We start from the raw sequence: 16,410 nt of genomic DNA, 5'->3' as shown, positions 1-16,410 counted from the left end.
TTGTACACCAACCTCTTGTGTGGAACTGTATCAAAAGCCTTTGCAAAATCAACTGCTTTACCCTGGTCTAAATTCCTATTTACCTCCTCAAAGAAACAAATAAGGTTAGTTTGGCATGATCTATCCTTCATAAATCCATGCTGACTATTACAGGCATACCCCGGTTTAAGGACACTCACTTTAAGTACACTCGCGAGTAAGGACATATCGCCCAATAGGCAAACTGCAGCTCGCGCATGCGCCTGTCGTCACGTCCTGAACAGCAATAACAGCTCCCTACCTGTACCGAAGCTGTGCACAAGCGGGGAGACTATAGAGCCTGTTACAAATGCGTAATTTACATCAGTTATGCACGTATATGACGATTGCAGTACAGTAAATGCATCGATAAGTGGGAAAAGGGTAGTGCTTCACTTTAAGTACATTTTCACTTTACATACATGCTTCGGTCCCATTGCATACGCTAATGCGGGGTATGCCTGTACTAATAATTTTGTTTTCCATTAGGTATTCCTGAATATTATCCCGTATTAAACCTTCAAGTAGTTTTCCCACTATTGAAGTCAGGCTTACAGGTCTGTAATTCTCCGGTTGTGATCTAGCTCCCTTTTTAAATATAGGCACGACATCTGTTTTATGCCAATCTTGTGGTACTGAGCCTGTGGAAATGGAGTCCTTGAATATTAAATATAATGGTTTGGCTATTACTGAGCTTAACTCCTTGAGAACTCTTGGAAGTATGCCATCGGGGCCAGGTGCTTTATTTACTTTAATTGTTTCAAGACGCTTATGAACTTCTTCTTCGGATAACCAATTGTTCATGTAATCCCAAGTATACGTGAAAGATAGAGAAGCTAAAATAGTGCAACAAGTTTATATAACAAAAACAGAAATAAAGTATTGCACTTATAAAAAGACAGATGGTCAAAAGCAGGTTGACTATACAAAGTCTCAGAGGGAAGAACGCTGGATTCCCCCCAAGGTAATTGTGAGTTAGAAGGGGAGGATAAATTGTGAGGGGGCAGAGGAATTGTGAGGAGGAGGTGGATAAGGAATTTAGAGTGGGGGAATGAGGAATTGTGCCCAAGAGGAGGGAAAGAGGATTTGTGAGTGAGGGGGGTGAAATTGAGTGAGGAGGGTGGTTTGGGAGAGATGAGAGGGAAGAGTGAGAGAGAGGAGTGGGGAGAAAGTGAGAGGAGGGGGAAGATTTGCCGAGCAAGAGAGGGGAGAAGAGAGGGGGACAATGAGTGGGGAGAGAGAAATAGAAGGGGTGAAAGTGAGGAGGTGAAAGAACACATGGAGTTGGGATGTATGAGAAAGAGATGGGGGGGAACTGACAAAGCCGTTGACATGGGGGGCCCAGGTGAAAGTTCTAGTCCTGGGGCCCGGGAAAGCTGTTGGCAGCCTTGTCTGCTCCACACAGACTGTCACTGTCACGCAACTGCACTTCTACTGCCCGCCCATGGCAGTGACAGGAAGGACAGTTGATAATTTATTGACCCCCATGAGGAAAAGGTTTTCCGCCCCTGACCTAGAATGACTGTTTGATACCATTTAAATGAAAACAGTATTTTATTTCATTTATAACTTGTATTAGTAAATATAAATATTATTTATAGTAGCCATGCTCCTAACCTATATAAGGAAAGATGTCTGCTGCGTCAAATGCGTTTTTGAATTGATAGATAGCGACTTCATTCTGCGCTAACGCTATTAATAGTGTTCATGCCACGTTAAACTTGGCGGCCCGTTTTGCCGCATTTTGTGCAGTTTTTTTGGTGCACTTTTTCAGCACATCCGATTAACACTTACACAGCTATCGTAGTCCATTGCAGAAAAGCATTATTTGTGATGCAGCTGGCGCAGATTGAGAAATGTCATGTTAGTACATAGGCACACACAAGCGCAATTTAAAAATTTGATTTCCTTGTTCCAATTCGATGCCAAAAAGGCCGTTTGCGACACTTACAGATGTAGCCAGACACACAAGCAAAAGTCTGTGGTGTCATGTACAGTGCCTGCCGCAATGGAGTTGCGAGGGATGGTGGGGCGTCCATGCTGCTGAATGTAACCCCCTGCCGCATTAATAATTCGGTGTCGTAACCACTGGGGTCGTGTGACTATGCGTTTCAGTGGCACTGAAGACAGTCTTACTATCTGTAGTGCAAAGGCCCCTATAGGTCTTTACAGGGCTATTTCTGTAGGGGAATTTAGGGGTTTGGCCCTTTGTTTTGTATAGATCAAAAAGAAACTCCATATAATTATTATGGAATTATTAAGAATTGATATGGAATATTTCCTGGGAGTGGATAAATGTTTTTTTTTCCTACCACATTTCTCTAATTAAAGCTGAATTATGTATGGTACTTTAGAAGTAAATTAATATTGTCTTTGCTTAGGGTTCTGCTGGCTTATAGAATAAACAAAAATAAATAAGTACCCCAGACTGTGCACTCATTGACATACCAATTATTTGTAAATAAATGAGTCATATTATTATTTTTTTCCAATACAAAATGTCATATAAAAAAATCACAAAAAAATCATAGTATGGCTTAATACAGATGCAGCCACCAGTATCCGATCACTTGCCTGGGTAAAAACTAAGGCATCTCACAGTAAATGCCACAACATTTCTGTGAGATTTCTGCTACCAGACTAATGGCCCATCGGATTAACATAGCAGCGGTCCCTGCAGTCCCATTCAGTTTGAATGGACTGCAGGGACCCCTCCCGCTGTGTTAATCCGATGGGCCATTAGTCCGGCTGCAGAAATCTCACAGAAATGTTGCAGTTTATTGGGAGATTGCCCCAGATTTTCCAAGGCAAGTGATCTGATACTGGTGGCTGCATCTGTACATCATAACAAACCTAAATGTTATCTACATACAACAATTCCGGCAGATCTGGAGTGGTCTCCCAAGTGCATGTGGAAATAAAGTGCAAGAACAGAGAAAAATACATGTAATATATTAATGGTTTGCAAACCAAAAAGGGTTCCCTTTCCTTTCCGACCTCTTCACTGCACTAATGGAGATAATTTATACAACACGATCTGCATATAAACTCTTATTCCCATCACATATCTGTGGACGAAAATAAATCATAATGCCGCCAGTGGTAGGAGTTATTGTATTTAGATAACATTTAGTATAGGAGTAATCTAAGCCTTACCCCCTTAGAGAGGGGAGTGGGCAAAGAAACCGACCACTCCCTTTTTTTTTTTCAACTTTCATTTTTATTCGTGGAAATCAGATCTACAGAAACGCACCACCCATGGGCGTACATTATGGTCAATCCACTTTTTGTGAAAACCATCTGTCGACACTAACAGCACCAAACGACCCCCATATAGGGATTTAAGACAAGACGTACACGACTTACAGGACTGGGGAGGGGACACATGTGGTGGAGGGGGAAGAGGGGGGGGGGCGATCTTGCGAAGCTCTGGAGAAGGGTCGAAGCGACCACGAGTGGCTGGATATTTACTCTACTAAACCTGCTGCTCAGTGTAGCTATTGGGTGGCTCTAATTAACGTTTCCCTACGTCCGTGTCCCGTCTATCCCATCCAAGGAGAACGCATTTTCATATTATTAGTGCAAAATTGAGGTGGCGTCCACCCCTGGGATGTTGGTTTGTTCCAGCCACGGGCCCCAGACTTTTAGAAATTTGGTGCCAGAGTCGTTGACCCAACTCGTCAACTGTTCCATCTGGCAAACGTGCCAAATTCGGTTCCTAATTTTGGGGATAATTGGGATCTCCTTCTGCTTCCACAATGCTGTGATCTCGCATCGGGTGGCGGTCGCGAAATGCATGACCAATTTGTGTGTCGTTCTAGACATGTCCTGGGGCCGCCTGCCCAAAAGGAACAGCCACGGGTCCAGGGGGATCTCTAACTCGAGAATCCCTGGCAGCCAGTCACGAATTTTTTCCCAAATCTGGGCCACCCTTGGGCACGACCACAGCATGTGTTTGAGGTCAGCTAATTCCCCGCACTGTTTGGGACAGAGCGGCGAATAACCCCTGACAAATTTAGATAATTTAGCTGGGGTATGGTACCACCGCATAAGGACCTTATATGCGTTCTCCTTCAATGTGACACATATTGAGCTTTTCGCAGCCGCTTGCAATATGTAGTCCCACTCTTTGTCCTCTAACGTATCCCCTAACTCTATCTCCCATTGTCGCATGTATCGTAGTCGGGGGTTGTCCACTTGAGCCGGACAGACTACCTCCCTGTAAATTCGAGAAGTCAGTCCCCTTTTGTCCGTTGGATTAGAACACAGCTGTTCAAAATTAGTTCGTGCGGGACGAACGGGGAATTTGTTATAAAATGCCCTGACCTGGAGGAATCTAAATAACATTTGGTAATTTTGCTTCGTCTTTTAACATATCGAACGTCTTGATAGTTCTTGCACCCTCCAGGTCCTTTAATCGATTGTACCCTGCTTGCGTCCAGCAAAATCCGGATTGCCCCATAGGGGGGGTCATTAGTGTTTGAGGTGAGGTTAGGTTAGCTTTCAGTTTGGATGTCTCCCACACCGCTAAGGATTTCGCCACAGCGCAGAGCGGTGTCCCAATGCCTTTTTTGCATTGTTTTGGTAGCCAGATCAGATCATGAAGTGCCACTGGGGCACAACATTCCCTTTCCAGATCTGTCCATCTTCTGTTTGTGGGGTCCGCGTGCCATTGAATGATTTGGCTTAATTGTGCTGCTTTATAATACGCCATCACGCAAGGTACCGAGAGTCCTCCTTTTACTACTGGTTTTGTCAGTAGGCTTTTTGCAATTCGTGGGCGTTTTTTATTCCAAATAAATTGGATGATGTGAGCTTGAAGGGCTTGGATCTCAGATTTAACTAATGGTATTGGTAGGGTCTGAAACAGATATAACATTTTGGGCAGTAAATTCATCTTCACGCTATGAATTCTGCCGAACCATGATATCCCGTACCCCGCCCACACCCTGAGATCCTCCTTGAGCTTCTTCATCATCTTGGGGAAATTTGCCTTATATAAAGTATTATAATCCCTGGTGATATATACCCCTAAATATTTAATAGCGGAGGATTGCCACTTAAAATTGAAATTTAGTTCTAATAATTTTTCAATTGGTTTTGGTAGATTGATGTTGAGCGCCTCGGACTTGGCCTGGTTAATTTTGAACCCTGAAATCACGCCAAAGGTGCCCAAGATCTCAAAGACATTGGGCAGGGTTGTCAGCGGTTTAGAGATAGTCAGAATCACGTCATCTGCATATAGCGCAGCTTTGTGATGCTGTCCCCCCATTTGGATTCCTGATATATTAGGGCTTAATCTAATGTGGGCTGCAAGGGGTTCGATACAAAGGGCAAAAAGTAATGGGGACAGCGGGCAACCCTGACGAGTCCCACTTCGGATATTAAATAGCTCAGAAGGGAAGCCCTGATGCCGCACTTTCGCTGTGGGACCTGAGTATAGGGCCATTATTGCCTCTAGAAGGCGGCCTCCAAACCCAAACACCCCCAGCGTCTCTCGGAGGTAAGACCAATCGATACGATCGAATGCCTTCTCGGCATCCAGACTCAACACCATGGACGGAATGTGTTTTTTTTTGCCAAATCTATCAGATCAATTATCTGTCTGGTGTTATCTGCCGCCTGTCTGCCTGCAATAAAGCCTACTTGATCCGGGTGTATCAGGCACGGAAGGACACTACCCACCCTGTTTGCTAATAGTTTGGAAAAGATTTTTATGTCCGAATTAATCAGGGAGATTGGCCGGTAGCTCTTGTAGTCTGCCGGGTCCTTACCAGGCTTGTGGATCACCGAGATAGACGCCTGGAGCATCTGGGCTGGGAAGGGTTCCCCCTCCAGGATCCCGTTAAATAACTTCAGAAGATGAGGGGCTAGGGTCTTACAAATTTTTTTATAGTACAAATTGGAGTATCCATCAGGACCTGGGGCCTTGGCTGGTTTGAGGGACTTAATTACCTCTGTGATCTCTTCCAGGGTGAAATCACCCTGTAGGGCCTCCTTCTCAACCCTGCCCAGGGTCGGAAGCTGTGCCTCAGACAGAAACCTCTTTAAGGTAGCTGATGTTTTTTGGTTATGGGTAACCTTATCTCCATCGTATAGTGTAGCATAGTATTTCCGAAATGCTTCCACTATCTGTCTCGGATCGGAGGTAAGGTCACCCTGCTGTGTTTTAATTGCCGCTATCCGGAAGTTTGGAAGCTTGTTTCGGAGCTTGTTGGCTAGTAAGGTATCTGGCTTGTTGGCTTTTTCGTAGAATCTGCGTTTGGACCAAGCTAACTCCTTTTCGGCCTGGGATGATAACACTAAATTAAGGGCCGCCTTAGTATCTAACAATTCTTGCCACGTGTTTTGATTTTTGTCTGCGGAATGTTGTGCAGTGAGAAGTGTTAATCTCGCCTGCAGCTCTTGTATTTTAGATGCTTTCTCTCGTTTCCGCTTACCAGCTATGTTCATAAGGAACCCCCAGAGCGTGGCCTGCGACTGTACGCTTCCCTTGTTTTCTCTAAAGAAATCTTTTATCCGGTCGCGTATCGCCCTTTCGGTAGCGGGGGCCTTAAGAAGAAGCTCATTGAGCTTCCAGTTTGCTCCGGGTCTGTCTAGCCCAACGATCGTGCACCTCAGCTCTATAGGCGCATGGTCGGACCACGAGATCTCGTGGATCTCTGTGTGGCCCACCACTGGAACCACTCTGTTTGATACTAGGAAGTAGTCTATTCGGCTATATCTGTCATGGGGGTGTGAGTAGAAAGTATATTCTCGAGTCACCAGGTGTTGTTTTCTCCAGACATCCGTCAACTGACAGTCCTGAAGGCCATTGCGTAGGGTTAATATGTCCTGTCTGTGGGCTGTGTTAAGTTGGGTGCATCTGTCAAGGTCGGGGTCCAATGTGCGGTTTAGGTCTCCTGCGAGGAAGGTATTTCCCTTTGCCATTTTATGTAATATGGCAAAAAATTGTTCAAAAAAAGCGGGGTTTTGTTCACACGGGGCATATACTGACGCTAATGTTACCTGTTGATTTTGTATTGTGCCCGTTAAGATTAGGAATCTACCTTGTAGGTCAGAGTATTGTTTGTCTATGGTCAGGGCAAGCCTGTTATGTGTGATTATTGCTACGCCCCTCTTTTTGACATTCGCAGATGCTAGGTGAAATGTTTTATAGCTCTTATCTAGAAATTTCGGGTGGTTTACGCGGGAAAAATGAGTTTCCTGTAGGAAAATAATGTCGGCCTTCCGACGGTTATATTCCCTAAAGGCAATTCTCCGTTTAACGGGACTGTTGAACCCCTTCACATTATGTGAAATCATAATAATCTCATTACTCATCTGAGCAGTATATCGTGAACCATCTACGTAACCGCCGTTGTTGGACGAGTTGGAATCTTGTCTCCTGTCGTCTTCTTCGCCGATCAATCTCCCGCCTCTCTCTCTCCGTAATCCAAGCGTTTGTCTCTGGGATTGAAATCCAGGGGGGGCTGACACAGAAGGGGGGTGGGGAGGGGAACATATAGACAAACAACAAAGAAAAAACAGATATCAAAACATTGGTCACTTTACATTGGTACCCGTACCGCAGTCCCGTGATCCTTGCCCCTGGGTATTCGGCGGGGGGGGGGGGTTTCCCGCACTCCCTCTTGGCGTCCCTCCCCCTCCCCTGCCGCCCAACCCATCCAAGGGACTTTGTCGGAATCCACTAGCCTAATCCCGGCCAGTTCCGACTCGGAACACATGTGGAGATCAGGGCAGGTCTATACCCCCCCGCCCCTCTCCGGTTGCTTCCCATTATCCCTAAATGAACGAACAACTTCAACTTTAACTTTGACTAGTAACCCCGTGTTGCACCTCACCCCCAGCCTCTTGTGCTGCCCTCTATCTGTCCCTCCTCACTCCTCTCTCAACCTATGAGGACTTCCTGTCTCCGCTTAGCTAACTCCGCTCCCACTGGCTCGACCTGTCCCTTCTTTTTGTGCCAGCCTGCTCCAGCGTGTGCTGTGCCTCAATCTTCCTAAGTACTCTGCTCGTCTGCAGCTAGCTTCCGTGAGCTCCCTGTTGTCTTCTAGCTACCCCTCTCTTCTCTTTTTTCCCTACGTCTATCTAAATGCTCTGCCGCCATTCGGCTTCCCCTCACCTCTCCTCTTCTCTCGCCTCTCCTCCCTAACCTTCCCGCATCCTACAACTTGCCTCCTCCCTGTACACTCGCCCATACCCATCTTATTATCACTTACTTTACCTTCTTGCTCCCTTCCCTTGCGTCACCAACTCCTCCCCTTCTACGTACACTTCCCCCTGCTTTTCCTTTCCCGTATGCTCCTAGCTCTAACCTCTTCCTATCACTTACAATCCCCTCTCCCTATCAGCTCATTACTTCTGCCTCCTCAAACTCCTTTCTTCTAAACTTCCACTCGCTACCAGCTACTCTACCTACTCACCTTCCGGTTACTCCTACCTCTCTAACTCCCCTTGCTAATTTCCTACAAGAGCCCGTATTGTCCATAATTGTCTCTTCCCTCCCCCTCCCTCCTTCTAACTGCTGCTGTGCCGCTCTTCCCTGCGGCTCGTTACGGCTTTCTGCGCGGCCTCATCTCTCCGGCTGCGCTCCTCTCTCCGGTTCTCTCCCAATCTCCACTGCTGTGCGGCTGTCACCGCCGGAACCGCGTCGACTTCCGTGCGCTATGTCCTTAGATGCTCTTCCATGTTCCGCCCCACTCAAGATGGCCGCCTTTGGGGACGCCCCTTCCTGTGACGTCTCGCTTCCTCCGCCATTTTGGAATAGGCGGTCGCTCGAGGAAGACGCAGCTGAAGCCGCTCCTCCTGCCTGGTCTGTTTTCCCGCTTGGTGAGCTCTTCCCGCCCTCTCCTCTTCCGCGTCCTGCGTTCCAAGCTGGGGGGCCGCCATCGCAACCTCGGCCGCCATGACTGGACCACGAGGTAAGCGGAAATTTTTACAGTCTCCTTTTCCCTCCTTAGGGCTCAGCGCCATGTGGATGATTACAGGGACTGCCTGCTACCGGTCCCATGTCGTGGGGAGCCCCGGTATATGGAAAGTTTGTCAGCATATTCGCTGGGGCTGGTGCAACCTCAAACCAGAAACTTTAAAAACTTTTGCAACTTGGGGGTTTTATTTTAACTGTGGCAGAAGAGTAGTTATCACCTTAGGCGACCCCTCCTCTGGCTGGGCTTCCAACTGTGTTCCACACCGGGCTCACCGCCGGAGCTTCAGGCTCCTCATTGACAGCGCCAGGTGCTGTTCCGAGTCCAAGTTTCTGGAGGAATTTGTTCCCTTCCTCTGGAGCTTTTAGATGGATAGGTCGCCCATTGCGGATCACCATGAGGCCGAAGGGGAACGTCCACCGGTATCGGACCGCTTTCTCCCTTAGCACCCTGGTAATAGGCCACAGGTCCCTCCGTCTTGCCAGTGTGATGGGTGACAGATCTTGGAACACCGCAATCTTAGCTCCCTCAAACTCCATGAAGGGGGTATTTCTCGATTTTTGCAGGATCTCTTCTCGTGTGCGGAAATGATGTAGACGCACTATAACGTCCCTGGGGAGCTCGCTGGGCTGGGGCCGAGAGCGCAGTGCCCGATGGCACCGGTCCATCACGAGCCTATCTTTTGGGGACTCTGGGCAGATATGCTCCATCCAGCGCCCTACAAACTCCTCACAGTCCACTATGTCCTCAGGGATTCCGCGAAGGCGCACATTATTGCGGCGGTCTCTGTTTTCGGCGTCCTCTTGCCGGTCCCGTAATTCATTAATCTGGGACTGTAGATCCGCCGTTGTTTTAGCGCCCTTTTGAATTGCTTTGGCGTTTGTGTCGACCCTCACTTCTAACTCCTGCGTCCGGGCCCCCAGACCTCCCACCTCTTTGGCCAAGGCTCTTATCTCTGCTTGCAGAACATCTTTTAGATCTTGGTATAGCCGCTCAATATCGCATCGCCTAACCGGCTGCAGCCCCTGGTCATCTAGGTTCCCTTCCCCCTCTGACTCAGAGCCTGTTCTGGATGCGGGGGCCATTGCTGAGGCCGCTCTGCGGGATCTGCTGTCGCCGAAATATGCCGGTAAGCCCCGCTTTCCTGGGGTTTTCGCCGACTTCTTCGACATCCTGGAGTTATTGTGCAGCGTTTGTGCTTTTTTGGTGTAATTTGGTGCAGTTATTCGTCCGTTGTGCTTATTTATGTTGGAGAGGGGCACAGAGCTACAGGATTATGCCTCCATGCTCTCCAACCTCGCGCATGCGCTCGACCACTCCCTTTTGCATCCACTCGCCTACCACAGAAATAATCCAATATATATCGTAATGATCAATAGAGGTACAGAAGTAAAGATAAAAAATAGGGTAAGTCCCCGACAGATGGAAGTAAGGATGGGTCAATTGAGCTTTAGCATTGAAAATGTTGCCATATGTGGTTAATTGTTTTATATGACGGATTTATAGTATGTCAGTTAATGGTAAGTCAATGAGTTCACATTGTGGGATACTTTTATCTTTTGTTTATCCTATATTTGTATTATCCATGTGCACCATCTATTAGATTCGATTGAATACCTACCTATTAGTAACCTTCTCTGGTTATCTCTTGTTCATTTTCTGTCGCCTTCTGCCCTACCACAAAACACCACGGGGTCTTCCTTAAACTTAACAAAGGGATGGCAGGGGAGATTTGCAGGTTACCGACTCGTAAGGCTGCGGCCATGGTGAACGCTGGAGAGGGCGCCAGCGTTCACTCGGCTTCTCCCCGCCGCCTGCAGCAGGAGAGATCTGTATCCTGCATGCAGAGGAGAAGGGGAGGCGTGTCGGGGGCGTGGCCGTGACATCACAGAGCTGGTTCGCTCTCATTGGGCGAACCGCTCACGTGACCCGGCTGCCGCGCGTGAAAATAGATTTTTCTGTTCCCTCCTGCATTGCGAGCGCCAGCGCCTCTGCTCCCGTGCGTGTTCGCGCACTCTATAGACAGCCTAATAGAGGCACATCTATGTGATCGCGCCATGCGCGCCCTCCTGCGCACCGTCACGATCACCATGGTCGCAGCCTAACTCTTCTGTCCATGAGTTTAGCATTAAATTACTAAGCTCATGCTTGCCTTAAAATGATCATACTGTTATCCATGTACATAGCACTTTAACAGCAGTAACACAGGAGACATAATATTATAACACATAGTGGGAATAAGCGCTTCATGAATAAAAGTAACACTAGGAAAAGGAGTCCCTGCCTGAAGAGCTTACAATCTAAGTGGTAAGTAGGGAGAACTTACAGAGACAGTAGGAGGGTGTTATAGTAAGTGCGTCTGCTTATAGAAGATGTCAATGTGTCCATTTTTAATGAATTGAAGATGATACTTACACCTATATTTACTAAGCCGTGCGATTACATAAGACACCTTTCTGGCTACGGAAGACACCTTACAGCTTACAAAAGTGAATGGACCAAAAGGTGTCTTATGGCGTAGCACAGCTTAGTAAATATAGGCCTATGTGATATCCAATACATACATTTATTATATTATGTGTTCCCCATTGTATTGCATTTCCAAACTTTAGCCGTTTCAGAGACATCCAAGTTAATCATTCAAATGAAGAATTCAGGCAATGCTTTTTCAGCCTCTGTTTTAGTGTTGTGATGTTTGCTCTCATTGATCTCTCACCCCCCAAATTCATCAAGCTCGGGTTATGGGTTTATGCTTTCGATCAGACGTTAACTCCCATTCCAGTGCGTTACCCCGTAATGGCGGTTGATGACTCACCCCCTAAGTCTTCTCTTTGTCTATCTCTCCTCTTTGGATCAATGTGGTCAATGCTGCTGCACCAGCCGTTATACCCCGTGATGCACAAGGAATGTTTGCATATTTCGGTAAATAACTCACAGATCTGTGGCGTTCTAAATTTGATCCCAATGCTATTTTTGGTTTCAAAATGATGTGTATCTGAAATCACAATTGTAACTAATGCTTAGAGAGACAAGACTACTGTACAGTTCTGTAAGTCTGTGACTGCTCAGACCTACTGAGATGCAGGTGGTGGTTGTTCAGTGATTTATGGTTTTATGTGTTCTTTGCCACCACCAGGTGTAGCAATAACTCCACAGATAAATGAAATACGCATTACATGTTTTCGCAGAGACTGAGTGATAGGAAGATAATGGCCACAGTGCAACATTTTAAATCTGTATAACTTCTACGGGTGAAGCTTCACAATTTCTACATTCTAGCCCCGAGTGCCCCCTCGTATTTGTAACCACGATACTTCTTCATAACAATTACAGGTTCATTCAATCTTTGTGCATAAGTAAAACTGGTTAACGGCTCAGTTATAATGATACAGAGTGTGTGCAGATCTATCGGGTGTCACTGTGTCCGAAGCCTACTGATAGTGCAGCTGCGACATCACGACAGGGGATTCATGCTCCCGGGTCAGACCGCCCACTGTGTTCATCCTGGTCACGCTTCTTGCCCAGGTGCTGGAGATCCTAAGTCCTGTTACATCTGCATACCGTTCCTTTAAAAACATTTTTTCTTATGCAGAAATACTGTAGAACATAAAGCATCTTTAGATTACAGTTTGTGGTTATTCCTACAAGCCTCTAACCCAGTGGTTTTCATCCCTTTTTTGGTTAAGGAATCCTAGAATTATATTGTGAAATTCTGAGGAACCCCAACCCTTAAAACGCAAAAATTTGTGTTCTCTCTTCCCCCTCGTCCGTTTCTCTTACCCTCCCCGTCGGTTCCTCTTCACCTCTTGCACTCCCTAACCATCCCCCTTTGGCTCTTAAATTCTCCCCTCTTACTTTACACTCCCCCCCTCTTTCACCGCCTCTCTTCCCCTCTTACATGAACACCCAATCTCTCTCTCTCTCTCTTCACCTCCTACACTCCCCCTCTCTATTCCACACTCCCCCTCTTCCTCTCTCCTACACTCTCTCTTCCCCTCCTACACTCTGCCCCTCTTTCTCTCTCCCCTCTCTCTTTTTCTCCATCTTCCCCTTCTCTCTTTCTTCCCCACCACCCTCTCTCTTCGCCTCCCACTGTCTCTTCCTCCACCCTTCCCTCTTTCCCTTCCCTTTACCCTCTTCCCCTTTCCCCTCCCCCCCCTTTCCCCTCCCCCGTTAACCTTACCCCTCTCCCTCATTCTTCTCTTCCTTCACTCCCACTTGCTCTCTTTCCCTCTCTTCCCCCCTTCTCTCTTCCCCTTCTACACTTCCCCCACTCCCTCACTTTCAATCCTGCAACACACACACACCTCTACTCTGCGCTGCTCCGGTCTGCAGCTCCCTCCAGTTGGGCGTTGAACCTGACTTCTGGCGGGGATTGAAATGAATGCCAATGCTTAGGAGCTTGGGTACTGCAGGGCTCTCCCACCCCCTGTTGGCAGCAGAACCCTTGTGAAGGGTGGCGTGAACCTCGGTTGAAAATCACTGCTCTAACCCAAGGGGCCACATTTATTAATCAGTTGTATGACAACGCACTCTGACAGTCTGTAACAATCCGTACCATCGTATTTATAAGCCATCTTCTGGAAAGTGGGGTGAGTCTTGTGGAAATGCATTTAAGTATCTGGATCAGTGTTTCCCAACTCCAGTCCTCAGGGAACCCCAACAGGTCAGGTCTTAAGGATATCCCTGCTCCAGCACAGGTGGCTCAGTCAAAATGACTGAGCCGCTGATTGACCCACGTGTGCTGGAGCAGGGATATCCTTAAAACCTGACCTGTTGGGGTTCCCTGAGGACTGGTGTTGGGAAACACTGATCTGGATGGTGTCTTCTAACCGTGCTGCTTGAAGTAAACACTCTGGAAGAGCTAAATTGACTTAAAGTTCAAATGACATAATAAAATTAATGTGAATCAATGGAAATGTACAGTAGGCATAGTAATTTATGAGTCTATAATGATTTATATGATATTTTAATATGTGCTAATGTTAATTTAAATAAATATAACAAAAAGGTATTATACTTCTTTATGGTGTTTTGTATAATGAGGCATACGTTTTCATTGGTTTGCATTAATTCTATGTTGTTAAATCAGCTTCATAGCAAAGTACTCTTCCAGAGCCCCTTTTTAAGGTAGGTGGTGCAGTAGATGCCATCATGTTAGACTGAAGTCCTGTGAATGTAATATGCGGAGCCGTGTGTTCCAGACCACGCCTTCTCCAGCTGGACGACCTATACTAGCAGCCGCAAGAAGCCTTTCATGGGCTCCGTAAACATGGCAGTAACTGGAAGGTGTCTTGTGGCATCTTATCTTGTGGAGTTAATCTCCTCCTCTATCCGTAGAGTACCGTACTGTTTTCTCCATTGGTAAATGAAAAGGCAGAAAGGCATGATAAGTATGAGTAGTAGAAGCAGGTGTACCTATTATTGAGGGGTTCTTAAAGTCTCTTCCTAGAGCTGTGGTGCACACATTTTTTCATCTGCGCCCCCCTGCCAGCCTCCCCCCCCCCTTACCTTTTCTCCGGCGTTTCCTGACGTCCCGTTGCCACGGCGACACATCGCCAGAAGCCGGCAGAGACCATGTAAGGGCCTTACAGAGGCCTCACGCGCCCTCCTGGCATTTAATTTAAATGCTTTGGGGAAGAGCAAGCGGCTTCTGTAAGCACCCCCACCACCCCAGGAAATGTTGCACTCCCCAGTTTGCGGGCCCCTGTCCTAGAGCATACAAATACAAAACCATTATGTGTCATATTAATTTTAGGGGGTGGCTAAACCCATGAATTGCTGCTTTAAATATAGTAAATATATCCTAGAGCCTGCAATCCTAAATGTATTTTATGGAAACCTTTATAAACACAGACTTTGGGGTGGTGTGACTTTATACCTTTATAAAGCCATTGCACATGCTTGGTAATCTGTCTCCCTTTTTAGTATGGTCTTCAATTGGGTAATAATTTTAAGGATAAGCTACCATGTAAATATCCACAACCTTAATTAATTAAATATAAATTCTTTAAAATAACATATTTTTCTTTGAAGTTTGGTACATCTTATAATGATGGGCTTACAATTGCTGAAAACCTGGCTTTTGCTGATGTAAATAAATGTCGAAAAATAATGCAAAATGTAATATATATTTTTTTAACATATGATGGTCGAGTATTTACTTTTATTTCTCCTACTGTACTTGCCCCTTATTACCCCTCGTCACTTCGCTATGAAGCAACCATTCTGCATCTGTGATTTCTGCTTTGTTGTGCAAGGGCTCAGCTCAGGCCCTAAATGGTTCCCATCAGATAGGAGTTGGATTGTAGGAAGAAACAGTGCCTTGGATTTGGGAGATGCTCATGTCTTTGGCAACAGAGAAAGTGCTGTGTATAAAGCTTGGGCCTGTGTCATATGTAAGAAGCTTATCAATCACGTGTCTCTCAGTGATGCAAATCTGTTAGCCAGAAAGGATTCACCTGCATGTTCTGTAACACTCGGCTGATTCTTTTAATGCAGTGAAACGGGAAAAATGACAGACATGGACACAGAACTAGATATATCCTATTGTTGAGAATGTTCTCTATGTTGTTACTCCCCCATTTCTCCTCCTATAGTTCCCCCTAGTCTTCCATTAGAACAAGAGTGGCCAACTCCAGTCCTCAAGGGCCACCAACAGGTCAGGTTTTAATGATATCCCTGCTTCAGCACAGGTGGCTCAGTCAATAACTGAGTAAGGGAATACAGTCAATGACTGAGCAACTGATATCCAGGGATGATATCCAGGGATATCCTTAAAACCTGACCTGTGTGTTGCCCTTGAGGACTGAAGTTGGCCACCCCAGCATTAGACCTTCCCTTGAAAGAGGGTACTATCAGTTGTAGCGGCCTTCATTGTTCCCTGGAATATTGTGGGATTTGTTGTGACATTCTACATTAACACATAGAAACATTTTGAAGCATTTTACGACATAGAAGAATCACTTGGTCTACCTAGTCTACCCTTATACCCCTCCAATGTAAAGCCTCATAGGCTTTCTTCTGTAATTAGAATAGCCTTTTGTCTGTCACAGGCTTGTTTGAATCCTTTACTGTGTTGGTTTCTACCACCTATGTAGGCAGCCTACAGCCACAAATCCGCCACCCTTTCTGTGAAACGTACTTCCTCACATTTCCCCTTGGCCTGCCATACTCCCGCTTTAGAGCATGACCTCTTGCACTGAATCTGCGTAATATTCTGCTTTATAATAGTATACGTGGTTTTCTGAGGGAACAAACTGGTATCTGAGGGATCAAACTGTATCAATACCTTCATACATTGGCCCCTATTTTATGTATTGAGGATTCGTCCCAGCGTTAGAGAAGAGTTGAGCTCTCTGGAAGGGACTTAACCCCTATCTAAAAGGGCTCCAAATAGAAAGCTTGGATCTGACTGATGAGTCCAGCACGGAGCTGGTTAATTGCAGCTACAGACAATTGGCCA

At 46.3% G+C, this 16,410-nt stretch overlaps 1 protein-coding gene across 19 annotated transcripts in view; it reads left to right on the top strand.

The window, feature by feature from the left end:
- GRAMD1B (GRAM domain containing 1B) overlaps positions 1 to 16,410 on the top strand; it is a 133,787-nt gene that overhangs the window by 63,971 nt on the left and 53,406 nt on the right. For 2 of the 19 annotated variants that reach the window (XM_075603417.1, XM_075603416.1), the window contains exon 1: positions 11,727 to 11,867. The exons of the other annotated variants lie outside the window; for them this stretch is intronic. In XM_075603417.1, the coding sequence (XP_075459532.1) occupies positions 11,742 to 11,867 (126 nt within the window). In that variant the 5' untranslated portion in view covers positions 11,727 to 11,741. Of the gene's footprint in view, positions 1 to 11,726; positions 11,868 to 16,410 lie in introns of those variants that run through there. 19 annotated transcript variants of the gene reach the window in all.

Source organism: Ascaphus truei, chromosome 6 (assembly GCF_040206685.1).
Source record: "Ascaphus truei isolate aAscTru1 chromosome 6, aAscTru1.hap1, whole genome shotgun sequence".
Lineage (NCBI taxonomy): Eukaryota > Metazoa > Chordata > Amphibia > Anura > Ascaphidae > Ascaphus > Ascaphus truei.
The sequence above is the reverse complement of the archived record's forward strand: the minus strand, read 5'-3'. Positions and strand labels throughout refer to the sequence as shown.